General features: G+C 34.7%; 2 protein-coding genes across 6 annotated transcripts; both read right to left on the reverse strand.

Moving 5' to 3' along the window:
• Window positions 1-456: 456 nt before the first annotated feature.
• Window positions 457-9,391, reverse strand: LOC116137723 (isoprenylcysteine alpha-carbonyl methylesterase ICME-like). Of its 5 annotated transcripts, none has more exons than XM_031423414.1 (11): window positions 8,647-9,391; window positions 8,426-8,497; window positions 7,966-8,035; window positions 7,797-7,877; window positions 6,742-6,816; window positions 6,323-6,424; window positions 6,099-6,236; window positions 4,946-5,011; window positions 1,887-2,054; window positions 1,296-1,386; window positions 457-751 (listed from the first exon to the last, which is right to left on the reverse strand). In XM_031423414.1, exons 1-11 carry the CDS (start codon window positions 8,855-8,857, stop codon window positions 590-592), a joined length of 1,236 nt encoding a protein of 411 aa, XP_031279274.1. In that variant the 5' UTR covers window positions 8,858-9,391; the 3' UTR covers window positions 457-589. The 5 variants fall into 5 exon arrangements, with proteins under 5 accessions (XP_031279274.1, XP_031279278.1, XP_031279273.1 ...); XM_031423418.1 differs by having other exon boundaries at window positions 1,887-2,030; window positions 8,647-9,389; XM_031423413.1 differs by having other exon boundaries at window positions 8,426-8,502; window positions 8,647-9,384.
• Window positions 9,392-10,503: 1,112 nt separating this feature from the next.
• Window positions 10,504-14,862, reverse strand: LOC116137767 (transmembrane protein 33 homolog). The gene is made up of 9 exons (XM_031423461.1): window positions 14,643-14,862; window positions 13,820-13,937; window positions 13,563-13,663; window positions 12,747-12,872; window positions 12,536-12,656; window positions 12,328-12,412; window positions 11,335-11,448; window positions 11,193-11,232; window positions 10,504-10,953 (listed from the first exon to the last, which is right to left on the reverse strand). Exons 1-9 carry the CDS (start codon window positions 14,817-14,819, stop codon window positions 10,801-10,803), a joined length of 1,035 nt encoding a protein of 344 aa, XP_031279321.1. The 5' UTR covers window positions 14,820-14,862; the 3' UTR covers window positions 10,504-10,800.
• Between the last annotated feature and the right edge of the window lie 472 nt (window positions 14,863-15,334).

A 15,334-nucleotide genomic window follows, 5' to 3' on the forward strand; every position in this document is an offset into this window, starting at 1 on the left:
GGTAATGTCAACTCTACGGTCACATTATTGTAAGAAAAAATTATAAAATTAAGTTATAAATGTAATATTTTTAAAACGATATATAAACTAGAAAAGAGTAGTATTATTCAATTGAAATGGTTCGATTCAATTGTATGGAGGTGGCAATATGACCCTTATCAAGATATTATATTAACAGCCTTTGAGAATTTGAGACAAGATTGGAGATGGGACAGAATTGATATTATATTCAATTTTCTCAAAGCAGGTTCTGTAAACCTTTAACAAGATATGAAGAAATTTTTCATCTGTAACATGAGAAAGGTTGAAGGTGAACTATCCCCCATTTAAGATGTCTGTCTTGGCTTGTGGGTAGGACTAATAAAGTACAACAATTTCTCATTTTTCTCACCACGGTTTTAAAGCACTTGGTAAGCCTATTTATCTTTCAAAATGATACTACCAAATGGAATAAATTAACTAGCTTAGTAATCAATAAATGATGACTAAATGATAAAGGTGCAGGAATTGGGCATAATACAACCGCCCCACATTGAGAGGTCTTGGAAACACTCCATGGCATGGTGATTGACCTTGAGAAGTGTAAGGCCTAAAAGGGGCTGATATGGTGAGCCATTCTTAACAAAATTTCAGGAACAAGACGTTTTCTTGGAGGTGCCATAGCATCATTGGCAAGAGCTTCCTTATCATCGGCATGTATCACGGAAACAATATGGTCAAATAGATCATCTTTACCGCCTCTAAGAGGATCCTGCATTGCATGGCTGAAAAGTTAGGCAGACATGTTTCTCAATGCCAGAAGGCAGACAACTAGTGCATAATTGGGATACAATGATGGTGGAACTTGAAACCAGTTCCTAAAACCAGTATTTAAGTACCCTTTCTGACTCAAAGATTACCAATTTATATAGGATAAAGAGGGAAATCCCTGCAACCACTTTCTCTCACTTGAAAGAAGATCTGAAGGTAAGCCCAGATACATTTGATCATACAGATAATTATCTTAATTATTTAAGACAAATGACAATACTTTTCAGCCTCATATTCACTATTAAAAAGTAAATAACAGGAGAATTTTGCCCAAGAGTGAAATATTTAATTCGAGTATTTCCACCTACAGAAAGCTTGGATAATTTACATTAAACTAAAGATGATCACTGACCACCGACTTGTAGAAACAAAAGTGGGATCTGGGTACTCTAACCAAATGATAGCAGCAACAAAAAGCATTTTGACTTGAAATAATAGTTACATTACTGATATGTATTAAATTGCAAATCAAAACTGTAACTTACTTGCAGAAACAAATCTGTATGAGTTTTCCCTTCGTACAAAATTAGCTCAGCTTTGGCTCCCACCCCGCGAAGAGCATCCGCAAAAGTTTTACTGCACACAAGAATTCATGAGAAAGTGCAAGAAAATTTCTAGAAATCTGCAGAAGAATGCATTATTATTCAGATGCCAGGAGCATGATGGATTGGGTTGTATTCTAGTTTCCAATTTCTCTGGTCTTTGCAAATTTATACATAAAAGTCTCTATTTATGCACATTTAGCATTAGTATCTTCACCACAATGCAGTTGTTTTGATAACGTTTTGAGCAGGAAGGCAACAAAGCTTCCAATTGACATGCATGGTATCTGTGTGATTTAATATTAAGAATATTACATCAGCATTCATTCTATGAAAAGGATGATATGACACTTATGCTATCCAATCACACACCTTTTCTATTTTATTCCTTTTATGGTTCCATAACAAAAATATGAGTATGGTATAGAATACAAGAAGGGAACTATTTGATAACTTCAAGTTCTATAAGTTATATTGTTGATACATTCATTCTAAAAATTGCATCCCATATGAATTAAGGAACAACATACTAACCTGGCGTCTGATGGTATAGAGAGATCTGAGGTTCCATGAAAAAGTATAATAGGAGGCAGGAGAGAAATAGCATCTCTAATGCTTGGATCCTTTACTCTAACTTCAGGAGAAAATTGTTCAAAGGACTCTTGTCCTTCCATAATGCTATAATTGCATATCCATATAAAACTTATATAAGGCAACAAATATGACAAGGGAAAATATTGGCGACAATATACAGTTCTATAATCTGCAAAAATATCATTTGAAGGGTACCTTAAAAAAATGGAACGATAGAGGCCGCGACTGTGGAAGTGATCTACTAAATTAAATAAATTGTACCTGTTTACAAATTTAAAGGGAAATAGATAAGCTTTAAACTACTTGAATATATCAATCAACATATATAGAAGCAAATTACAGCTTTTACTTGGTTGCAACTTCTAAACACCATCAAGCCTAAAAACATTTTCCTCATTTTTTAACATTTAGGAAAACCTCACATGTAAGAAGCACAAAAGTGAAAGAAACTGTCCGCTGACAGCAATTGTTCTAAATGATGAAATTCCCATGTAGGCCTTACAAATTATGCTAAAATTTGAATAATAACTATTCAAACTTTTACTGGTCAAAGTGTCCTTCGACCATTTGATTGTGCATGAATCGTGGACGTAGCAAACGTAACACTTTTTGATATACCCATATTATATCAGCCAAAAAGTAAGGGCACAATAATGTACAGCAAAAATCTTGTGCATCTTGCAAACCATTTAAGTCCTTAACATGGTACTGTTGCTTCTGGAAAAACTGAAGGCCATATCTTTGTTATGGCTTTGACAACATTCAAAAACAACGGTAACAAAGGAAAGGACCATTATTTGCTTAAAAAAAGGCTTCACAGTAGAAACACACAACGGACAAAAGTGCAGATAACTCAAACTGCCATTATTTAAAATAAAACACAGTGATTAAGCAAACAATTTGTACATGTCGTTCAACAACTGAACCATTAATGATGTCCCAACACTAGTATTATTCAATTGAAATGGTTCGATTCAATTGTATGGAGGTGGCAATATGACCCTTATCAAGATATTATATTCACAGCCTTTGAGAATTTGAGACAAGATTGGAGATGGGACAGAATTGATATTATATTCAATTTCCTCAAAACAAGTTCTGTAAACCTTTAACAAGATATGAAGAAATTTTTCATCTGTAACATGAGAAAGGTTGAAGGTGAACTATCCCCCATTTAAGAAGCCTATCTTGGCTTGTGGGTAGGACTAATAAAGTGGAATAGAGTTCAACAATTTCTCATATTTCTCACGACGGTTTTAAAGCACTTGGTAAACCTATTTATCTCTCAAAATGATACTATCAAATGGGATAAATTAACTAGCTTAGTAATCAATAAATGATGACTAAATGATAAAGGTGCAGGAATTGGGCATAATACAACCGCCCCACATTGAGAGGTCTTGGAAACACTCCATGGCATGGTGATTGACCTTGAGAAGTGTAAGGCCTAAAAGGGGCTGATATGGTGAGCCATTCTTAACAAAATTTCAGGAACAAGACGTTTTCTTGGAGGTGCCATAGCATCATTGGCAAGAGCTTCCTTATCATCGGCATGTATCACGGAAACAATATGGTCAAATAGATCATCTTTACCGCCTCTAAGAGGATCCTGCATTGCATGGCTGAAAAGTTAGGCAGACATGTTTCTCAATGCCAGAAGGCAGACAACTAGTGCATAATTGGGATACAATGATGGTGGAACTTGAAACCAGTTCCTAAAACCAGTATTTAAGTACCCTTTCTGACTCAAAGATTACCAATTTATATAGGATAAAGAGGGAAATCCCTGCAACCACTTTCTCTCACTTGAAAGAAGATCTGAAGGTAAGACCAGATACATTTGATCATACAGATAATTATCTTAATTATTTAAGACAAATGACAATACTTTACAGCCTCATATTCACTATTAAAAAGTAAATAACAGGAGAATTTTGCCCAAGAGTGAAATATTTAATTCGAGTATTTCCACCTACAGAAAGCTTGGATAATTTGCATTAAACTAAAGATGATCACTGACCACCGACTTGTAGAAACAAAAGGGGGATCTGGGTACTCTAACCAAATGATAGCGACAACAAAAAGCATTTTGACTTGAAATAATAGTTACATAACTGATATGTATTAAATTGCAAATCAAAACTGTAACTTACTTGCAGAAACAAATCTGTATGAGTTTTCCCTTCATACAAAATTAGCTCAGCTTCGGCTCCCACCCCGCGAAGAGCATCCGCAAAAGTTTTACTGCACACAAGAATTCATGAGAAAGTGCAAGAAAATTTCTAGAAATCTGCAGAAGAACGCATTATTATTCAGATGCCAGGAGCATGATGGATTGGGTTGTATTCTAGTTTCCAATTTTTCTGGTCATTGCAAATTCATACATAAAAGTCTCTATTTATGCACATTTAGCATTAGTATCTTCACTACAATGCAGTTGTTTTGATAACGTTTTGAGCAGGAAGGCAACTAATCTTCCAATTGACATGCATGGTATCTGTGTGATTTAATATTAAGAATATTACGTCAGCATTCATTCTATGAAAAGGATGATATGACACTTATGCTATCCAATCACACACCTTTTCTATTTTATTCCTTTTATGGTTCCATAACAAAAATATGAGTATGGTATAGAATACAAGAAGGGAACTATTTGATAACTTCAAGTTCTATAAGTTACATTGTTGATACATTCATTCTAAAAATTGCATCCCATATGAATTAAGGAACAACATACTAACCTGGCGTCTGATGGTATAGAGAGATCTGAGGTTCCATGAAAAAGTATAATAGGAGGCAGGAGAGAAATAGCATCTCTAATGCTTGGATCCTTTACTCTAACTTCAGGAGAAAATTGTTCAAAGGACTGTTGTCCTTCCATAATGCTATAATTGCATATCAATATAAAACATATATAAGGCAACAAATATGACAAGGGAAAATATTGGCGACAATATACAGTTCTATAATCTGCAAAAATATCATTTGAAGGGTACCTTAAAAAAATGGAACGATAGAGGCCGCGACTGTGGAAGTGATCTACTAAATTAAATAAATTGTACCTGTTTACAAATTTGAAAGGGAAATAGATAAGCTTTAAACTACTTGAATATATCAATCAACATATATAGAAGCAAATTACAGCTTTTACTTGGTTGCAACTTCTAAACACCATCAAGCCTAAAACATGTTCCTCATTTTTTAACATTTAGGAAAACCTCACATGTAAGAAGCACAAAAGTGAAAGAAACTGTCCGCTGACAGCAATTGTTCTAAATGATGAAATTCCCATGTTGGCCTTACCAATTATGCTAAAATTTGAATAATAACTATTCAAACTTTTACTGGTCAAAGTGTCCTTTGACCATTTGATTGTGCATGAATCATGGACATAGCAAACGTAACACTTTTTGATATACCCATATTATATCAGCCAAAAAGTAAGGGCACAATAATGTACAGCAAAAATCTTGTGCATCTTGCAAACCATTTAAGTCCTCAACATGGTACTGTCGCTTCTGAAAAAACTGAAGGCCATATCTTTGTTATGGCTTTGACAACATTCAAAAACAACGGTAACAAAGGAAAGGACCATTATTTGCTAAAAAAAAGGCTTCACAGTAGAAACACACAACGGACAAAAGTGCAGATAACTCAAACTGCCATTATTTAAAATAAAACACAGTGATTAAGCAAACAATTTGTACATGTCGTTCAACAACTGAACCATTAATGATGTCCCAACACCATTTTAATGGGAGTAACCAATGAAATGTTGAATATCAAAAGAAGCCATTTTTGCTCTTCTATACCCTGAAAGTGAAATTTTTGTCCACTCAAGAAAAGCCACTTGAATGGCTTTTTGGCATTGTGGTGTCAAGATGGTATTTACCACCACAGACAATCACAGAATAAAGACAACAATGAGTATTATTCCTCCTTCACTTGAGCCTCACACACTAATTGTAAGCAAAAGCAGCCAACCAGATGGGTCTCAACAAGGAGGTGTTTTGCAAAACATGTTAACCTTCAGTGATTATTATCCATTTTCAAAGGATTTTTTTATATCAAAGGGGAAAAAAATGATTTCCATAAGTTCAGTAAGCAAGATTCACAGAATCACAACAAAGTAACAGGTAAAAAAGTTACCCTCCAGATAAACCAAAATAAGCTTTGAACTGGGAAACACTCCACGAGATGCTCTCTCCCCTAGATTCTTTGATTGCTTGTTCCAAGAGAGCACAAGAAGATATATGTGCACCAGCTGATTGTCCCATTAGATAAATCCTACTCAAAAGTAAACATGAAGAAATTAGTGGCATAATTTGAAGATCAGACTGTGAATGCTGGAGAAAAGAGTTATCAGCTTTAACCTTTTAGGATCACCTCCATAATCAGTAATGTTGTTGCAAACAAATGAGATCCCCTCAGAAACATCGTTCACCATGTCACTGATAGTTCCCTGGGGAAAATTTCTGCAAGTACATATAGGCTAAAGTAATTTTTTGGATTTTAGAACACTAGAAGCTCTTGTAATTAATTTTCACATCAAATTTCAGTATGCTTGAGTAGAGTAACTGTTAAGACTAAACCAAGAACTAAGTATGTTTCGGCAGACTTGCTTAAGTCGTTTTTGATATTGATTAATACAAAATTAAAGAACTTTGGACACTTTCATAATCTCCACAAACAGTACCAGATCCAATGAATCTCTTGAAATACTTTTGTCTTCTTTCTTTAAAAAAAGTATGTCTGAATAATGTATTAGTGCTGCCTGAACGTAACAAACTACCTGTAATCAATGCATGCAACTATGATATTTCTCTCTGCCAACTGCCTTCCCAGAAGCAAACCCCATGCTTTGTACCTAAACCAGCAAGATATTAGAGAACTTAATGTCAAAGGACTACATAAATAGCTTTATACCATGAAAATGCAACCAATGATGTTAGTACAATGCCTCAAAAAAAAAAAAAAAAAAAATAATAATAATAATAATAATAATTACTTGGAATCAGCTATAGACAAAAGGCAAAAATCTGTTGGACCAGCAAAGTCTGCACCTTCAATTATAATGTAACCAAATATATGTGGCTTTTAAGCATCTTAAAAGCACACATTCAAGAGAAAACACATTTTTTTAATAATTGCCCAATTCTTGTCAGAAATAAAGGAGGAATAACTGAATTGCACTTCTCCTGAGTATGTCATAAATGTCTTGGTCCAAACATTAAAAGTAAATTCAAGAGGAAGGACTCAAACTAACTATAACTTTTTCTCTGTCCTGTCATTGAATAAATGTGCACAGGCTCTCCTTATAAACCTTAAGTTGCAATTGGTACCATGAGACCGCTCCCAATGAAATGTAACTTTGCAGTTATTTATTGTAACAAAAATGATAAAAGTACTCCCTAATTCAAAAGGTTACAGAAGCCATACTGCATAATATCCTCACTACCATAACTGTGATTGCAGATAAATTATGTCTACCAAAATCAGATTGTAAGCCCTGTGGAGCCATTGAATAAATAGAGTTAAGTCCTGCTTGAACTCTATAGTCAATTCAGCAGCAATTTTCAAATCAGAACATAGGCATGGCTGAGCTTATAACATTTAAGTGGTGACCCTTTGGAGCAATTGAATAATTTGAGTTAAGTCCTGCTAGAACTCTTACAGTCAATTCGGCAGCAATTTTCAAGTCAGAACATAGGCATGGCTGAGTTTATAACATTTAAGTGGTGGCCCTTGGAAGGCTACATGATAAAATTAAATAAGTGAATTAATGTTAAATACATCAAATTTACAAAGAACAGTCGAGTAAAAGAGCAGTTAGTCCAAATGTCTCACCCAATGATCCACGCTCCACCAGTTACGAACACCACAACTGGCTTTTGTCCATCACTAGTTGTTGGTAAAAATAGGTCCAACCTATTATTTAATGGCAGAAATAGCATGAGTCAGCGAAATCTTGACTAGTAAAAGTTCACACAATATAGGCAAAATATCTAAACGTTACCTATTTCTCGGTTGATCTCCATAAACAACACTCCGCCGGACTTGGCTAGAAAAAAAATAATAATAGGCAACTGCAGAAGATCAAAGGCAAATACTTCTTATTAATCTGAATGCATCTAATGGAATCCTAAACGATAATTATTCATGTTACATGTCAAATAACAAAAAGCTTGCTTAGATGCGTACTTTTCTTATGGCATAAGATTTCCAACACAAAATCGTGCCAAGAGCAGAATAAATCCTAAAGACAGATACTAAGAAGAGGACTTAAGGCATGAAAGGAACTAATCTCAAAAAGCATCAAAAAAGCAAATGAGGAAAGTATAGGTGTAGCAAAGAGTAGTTGAGAGCATGATTTCAAAATGTAGATGCCACTTTTAGTTGGTAAAACCCCATCAAATACAGAGAAAGAAACAGTTTACCATACAATCAACAAGAAGTATGCTCAAAAGAAATCATACCTTGGAGAAAACCGGGCATAAGTAACATAGCATAACAAGCAAGGGCAAACAATCTATTCATCCACCGGTAACCTACCCTGAATCAAAATAAATGATTAAAAGAGCATTTATGTTGCAAACAGAATTTCTATCACAACCCATCACAAGCAAAATAACATTAAACTGAATGCCTAAGAATAAACATAACTTGATAGCCCCTTTCATTAATAAGAAAAATGTACCCGAGACATCGGAGAAGAGTGAAGCTAAGGTGGGTGACAAGATAAGTCTCAGCAGCAGCGCGGCCAATATCCTGCCTGATAGATTTCTGGCGACGTGGCGGCTGTTTTCCTGCGGGTCGACGCCGCCTCTGGTGGTTGGTACTACTACCACCAACACTACTACTCGTACCATTCCAACTTCTTGAAAGCATGGCTTTAGTCTCCATATCATCCATCATATTCATTATATATATATATATATCACTCGCAGCAGATTTATCAAGAAACAAAACAACGAAGGGGCTGAGAGATTGGATCGGGAGATTGTGTTTGTGTTTGTGGGTGGCTCCGATGAGATAAATATGTATGTATATGTAATAATGCAATGTGCAGTGATACTTCTAAATGAATAAATAAAATAAAAATGTCTGCTTTTGGTCTGGTTCATAAAACTAAGGTGGAGGATTGAAGGAGCGAAGTCATGAAAATGGAAAGGATTGGGTCCTCAATTTAGAGGAAACCAGTAAATATTATTACACGACAAAACAAAAGTTATACCCAAAAGCCAAAAGTTGCCGTTACGCATTTGACAAATGTGCGGCTAAACAGGAACAGGGGACCCACCCACGAATTGGGTTCATGCATTGGTCTTAACCTTTATGTTCCTCCACCTGGGCTTCACCAGATTCTCCTGTCTTCTCCATGCATCACGACTCCATCATGTCACGGCTGATTGACTGCTTCTAACTTTAAAATAATTTAAATTGAAACGCCACCGTGATCTTGAAGTGGAGTCGCGGAAACAAATTCGTGAAGCTTGTAATTGTAATACAGAGTAGTTGTGTTGGAGACGTAATCAAATTTGAGTTGATATGTTTGAATGTCTTGTATCATTTACAGCTAGGATTTTAATCTAGTCATTGCTTGCCGACTAGATTAAAATCCTCTGTTAGTCGGCACCATTAAAGAATACAAAACAGTTTCAATTAATTACACAAAACTCGATGTCACTTCTTTTCTTTTTTTACGAATGTTTGTTTGATCCAGTTTACGTATATTTTAATTAATTTTTTAAAACATTAAAATTATTGATTAAATAAAAACTTTCATAATTATTTATATTTGCAAATGAGAGAAGATTTAAACTCAAAATCTTATAAATAATACACAAAAAAATCTTATTAAACCACTGGTCGATCAAGCATAATCAGTGTAGATTTCTTTTAACACGTCATCCTCGATTTGTGTGATTAAATGGTCAAATTTGGACACATTTACTAGTCTTTATTCAAAGCTGCATCAGCAGCGGTTTGGTTTGGTAATGTATTCTCTCTCTCTGTCACATCACTTCAAAATTTCAAATGCCTCAATTGGCTTGGTGGGTTTGGTTTGATTCGGTGTGAAGCTAAATCAGTAGAAAATATCCTTTTGAGTCCACACGATGAATTGGAATCATGGCTTTATTGTCAATAGTTGTTAAAGAGAATAAGTTAAATATGATGTAGTCAAGGAGAGGAACAAGGCTTACTCAGACCAGCCGACTTGCCATATCTAATGAAAAAATAATACATTCATCAAAAGCAGCATACCGAATTCGAATAACGTAACGCAATCTTGATTATTGATTAATTATAAATTAATATTAATCGACAATCAGAATTGAGCCACGTCAGTCAGTGCGCTATTTTCGGTGACTGTAGCATTACTCTATCTAATGATTCTAACCTGTATACAAAGTTCTCACTGTTTAATTTTGTTTCAACTGACAATACACATACAATAGTAGAAAGAAACAGAAATACATCTACCTCCAAATTCAAGATATTGTGCTCACAAGGGGAACCTAGAAAGCAAAGCAGCTTTACAAGAAGCAAGAGATGTAGGAATATCTCATTTTGTTTGCAAAATCAATAGTATTTCATCAGTTGCTACAACCCTTTTATAGATAGAATATATCATTGTTAAACTATTGACCATAAAACCGTCGGGAAAGACATTTTCCAGGATTAAACACATATCAAAGGAAGAAAGTAGTAATTAGTTGAAGGATTCATCTAAAGAGAAGATGGCAAATTCATATCATATGGTATAAAATCGGTTTCTCTCCCAAAAAAAACGTGTTCAAGCAAATCCCATGTAAGATCTTCCGCTTCTTACTCATGCTCCTTGGAAATTCTATCTGAACCACCATCGCTGAATACCAGAAATTGGAGTGCTCAAGAATGGTGCATAACGCTCTACAACTGGATTAACAGTCCTCCCTATCGTGGCCCACACACTTTGATGGTAACCAGCAGTCACAGGGGCATGATGCATGAGCTTTAACAGCTGCAAGAAATATTTAAAAGAGAGAAAACAAGGTTAGATCAAGTTATACTGTGATAGCTACTAGATATTTTTTTTTTTTCTTTGCACCAACCATAAATGTCTTTTGGTGTATTTAACCAAAACTCATCCACAGAACACAATGGGTATAGGTCCACATAGGTACAACAAAAAAATTGTATAAAATGGACAATAGAAATCGAAATTGAATAACTGCATTGATCTTAAATGCTATGCCTAACCTGCCAATACATAAAAGCTTGTATTATATTGCGCTGCCACCTGCACAAATAATTAAGCATTAGAATATGTTGATTGTACAAAATCATGTACAAAAAGGCCAAGAGAGTGGTGACATAAGGAGAAAAGATTTGAGCAACTTACGAGAGCAAAGAGATGATTAGAAGAAAGCCAAGTCCAATCTCGGCATACGAGGAAAGAATGCTAAGGGTAGTTGTGTTCGACTCCACCCATACACAAGCATCTTCCAAGTACTTCCTGTCCATCAAAAGAAGAAACTATAAGAAAAAAGCTCATGCATAAATACAACAAATCAGATCATACAGTTTTAACCCTTGCATCAAAAATGGAAGCAAGACTCAAACATGATATGCTGTCTGCTTCATCTAGAAGGCCAGCATGATGTATCAGATCAATTTTTATACAGATTCCCGAAAATCAAGGTGAAGGAACTGAAACTGTTTCAAGTGATTTGTTATTATACTTTTCAAATTGAATTATTATATCCTATATCATAGAATGTTAAATAATTATGAAAAATGAAGATTCATTAACGCCACTATCTTCTAATAATTAGAATTATTACAAGGATGTTCATGTATGCATACTGAAGATTACAGAATTTCAACTAATGCATTGGATTCCAGTTCCTGCAAAGGAGAAGTATAATGAGCAACACACATCTATGCAGATTTTACCGGGAAACTAGACTACAAAGTCCATGCACGATGGGCTTCTAAACAATTCGAAGATGAAGATATGGCCCCCCCCCAAAAAAAAAAAAAAAAAAAAAAAAATTATAAGTTATCTGTGGATATTCAATACAGTAGATCGGGTAGATATCTCTCATTTTCATAACAGTCAGAAATCCAGGATGGAAGACAATGAGAAACTTCTGTACATTTTTAACTATTAGTTGTATAAAGAGAAAAATAATAAAAAGTGGAATTTTCAATTGTACCTTTAGGTTACTAAGTAAATACACTACAAAAATATATATACTTAAGCAAAGATTAAGAAGTTCTCAAACCATAACAGGTGGAGCATATAAATAATAGCCAGAAAAAAGTACGCTTATGATAATTTAAACTAATGAACAGCTAATCTGTCTCAGAGAGAAATTCACAGTTATCTTACCTGTACAAGGAGGAACGGCTAAAATTACGCCTTAAGAACTTGGCCACATGTTCAACAGCACGGCATAATATGGGAATCAAAGCAACTGCAGCAAAGGTCAACATCCATCAATTCATCATATTAGGAAAACGACAACACCTATTACAGATTCAAGAGCGATAAAAAATTTAACGCAGTGAAAATATTTTAGAGGCCAAGCAGTGCTCACATTTAAGGCAAAGATGTGAAGTGACAAAGGTAAGGCAGTAGATGAAGTAAATAAAATCTTTGGTCGCAATTACTGACTGAAAGTACACTTGCAAAGCTTGCAAGTTCCATGCCCTGGGTCTCTGCAAACAATTAAGACTGCTGAATGGAAAAGGAAGAACAGCATACCTTAAGTGAAGAATAAAAAAGTATGATGGCGATAAGAATGTTACCCCATAAAGTGAGTACAATGAATATAGAGAGGAACAAGCAGTGCCCATAAATGACAGCCTATATGCCCTATTTGAGAGATGCCTTGGTACAAGAGGAAATATTGCAAACAGCGCGACCACAAAAACCTGGAAGAAGAAAAGCACAGAATGAAGCTCAGCAAAACATATAATTAGTGGCAAGTATAATCACAAAGCAAAGCCCTTTTAGACTGAAATTGCATGAATAAATTTTCAAGGCATAATAGTATTTCATTATTAAGCAGAAGTCTCCGGTATTAACTCCACAACTCAATGAGTTACACATTCCTAATTCCACGAAAACCTCCCTTTTTAAAATATTCAACACTCATCATTCTGAAAGCACTCCCACCTCCCTCAGATTCTTTTTTCATTGTCATTAATCAAAAGAATGCTTAAAGAAAAACTAATTTAAATTGCACAGGCTTTTATCCTAAACATCTGCACCACATGTTACATTGTACTTAAACTGCATAACCATTTAATTTAATGATGAATGTTGTTTTACGGAATCTAAATTGCTGGACTAAAAGCTTCAATGCAAGGGGATTCATTAGTATAATCAAGATCTGAAGCACAATCATTTTATCAAGATGTTTTTCTTTCTATTGATCACAGTAGTCTTGTATAAGTTCTAGTCCACAGAACATGCTAGAATAAGAAAAAGAAAAGATTTGCAATCATGATATAAATTTAACTAAAACTTCTAGAATCAGAAGAATTAAACTTGAGAAAATGTGTGTATATGCACATCTACAAGTAAATATATGCATACGAATGAGTAAGAGTCTACTGTACCCAAGCATTGACAGAAAATTGTATAGTTTGCCGATCCCAGCGTAGGGAAGTTGCATTAGAACCTGCAGTTGCTGATGTTCCAGAGGTTCTGGTGGTTGATCCTGCAGTGTCAATTTGAGTTTAGTTCAACAAAAAGGGGCAGACCTAACAAGAAAATTACTTGAATAAGATTCTAAATGAGGTACGGCAATCTCAGCAATCTTCATTTCTATTTTTCTTTTTTTTCATCTCAGAAGAAGAAATCATTAATGATGTACCTGTGTTGCGTGGTCGAGCTCCATTAGCAGTAGTTGATGAGTTGGAGGATGCTGCAGAGGGTTGTGCTGGTTGAGATGAACTGCTTGTAGACATAGACTCTACCACAAGTTCTGGATCCTGGTATTGAGAAGTAATCCCAGACAAGAAAATGATTAAAAACAACGCCCAAAAATAACATATATGAAAGATAAAGCCCCAAACCAATATAAACTTTTAAAAAAAAACAATGACAAAAACAACTTCCTGTCAAAATACAATACCACACGATTTTCAAAAGAATGATTTTACAGTCACACGTCCAATTTCTCACTGAATTCCTATTACTAAACTTAAAAAAAAAAAAAAAAAAAAAAAAAAAAAAAAAAAAAAAAAAAAGAGTAGAAACAAAAAAGTAATGTAAACTGAGATACCTTTACAACAATCCGAACAAATGCTACAACATATAAACAATAGACTGCATTTCAGAGAACAATGACTACAAAGTGCTAAAGTAACTGAACAAACCAAACATGAGATCCACAACCTCATGAAAATGACAAGTATGGAAATAAATTAGTAACTAAACTTAACTAAACTAAATTTATCAACATTACAGCACAAAAAACCATAAAACAATCAAACATAGTCCCCAAAGAAAACTAATCTCAAATTGACCAGAACCCAAAACCATAAAAACACAACAGATAAAAACCCCATACACAAAAGCGAAAAAACCGAGACGAAAATTAACAAGTTCCAACTTGAACTCAGCAAAAAACAAAATATTACAAAAAAAAAAACCAGTTGAAAAAAAAAGAAGAAACGGGACGGTGAGTTACGGACGATGTAACGCTGGTAGAACTTGCGTTTGAAGTGATCGATGACGTCAGCACGAGCGGCCATGTTAGGAGGAATCAAGATGTTGGACCAGTAATCGGCCCATCTCGGGTCGTTCTCGTAATCATAAGAAGCGGCTGCTATTCTCTTTATTTTCTGCGGATCTTCTCGCTCGTCCCCCATCACTTTCTTCTTCAACAACAACAATACGACTGCAGGGTTGAATGAATGACCTTCTTTAACCTTCGAAGTCGTCTCGCCTGCTTCTTCTATCTACAGACTTGTCCACCGATTGGTTCATAAAAACGTCGTCGTATTAGTTCGGCTTTTTTAATCAGTTTTCCATTTTTACCAACTGCCTAGGGATTTTCACTAGCGGTAACATTTATTAGAGTGTTTTGTTTTTAAGTTTACGCACACCTCAACTAATTTCTTGAAATCTTAAAATTATCGATTGGATAAAGGCTTCAGTGATTATCCTAATTAGCAATCGAAGATGAATTCGAACTCAAGACTTAATGAATAATACATCCAAGAGTCTTTATCAAACCACTCAATCACCTAAAAGTAGTTTATAAATAAATATCTATTTAACCTATATCTATTGAAAATTCTCTTAATAGAAATACAAAAATTATAAAATGAAAACAAAGAAGAAAATTTGAGTTCAAGAGAAAATAAAACTTTATAATGAGAAA

This window comes from Pistacia vera, unplaced genomic scaffold (genome assembly GCF_008641045.1).
Source record: "Pistacia vera cultivar Batoury unplaced genomic scaffold, PisVer_v2 Contig333, whole genome shotgun sequence".
NCBI classification, from domain to species: Eukaryota; Viridiplantae; Streptophyta; class Magnoliopsida; order Sapindales; family Anacardiaceae; genus Pistacia; species Pistacia vera.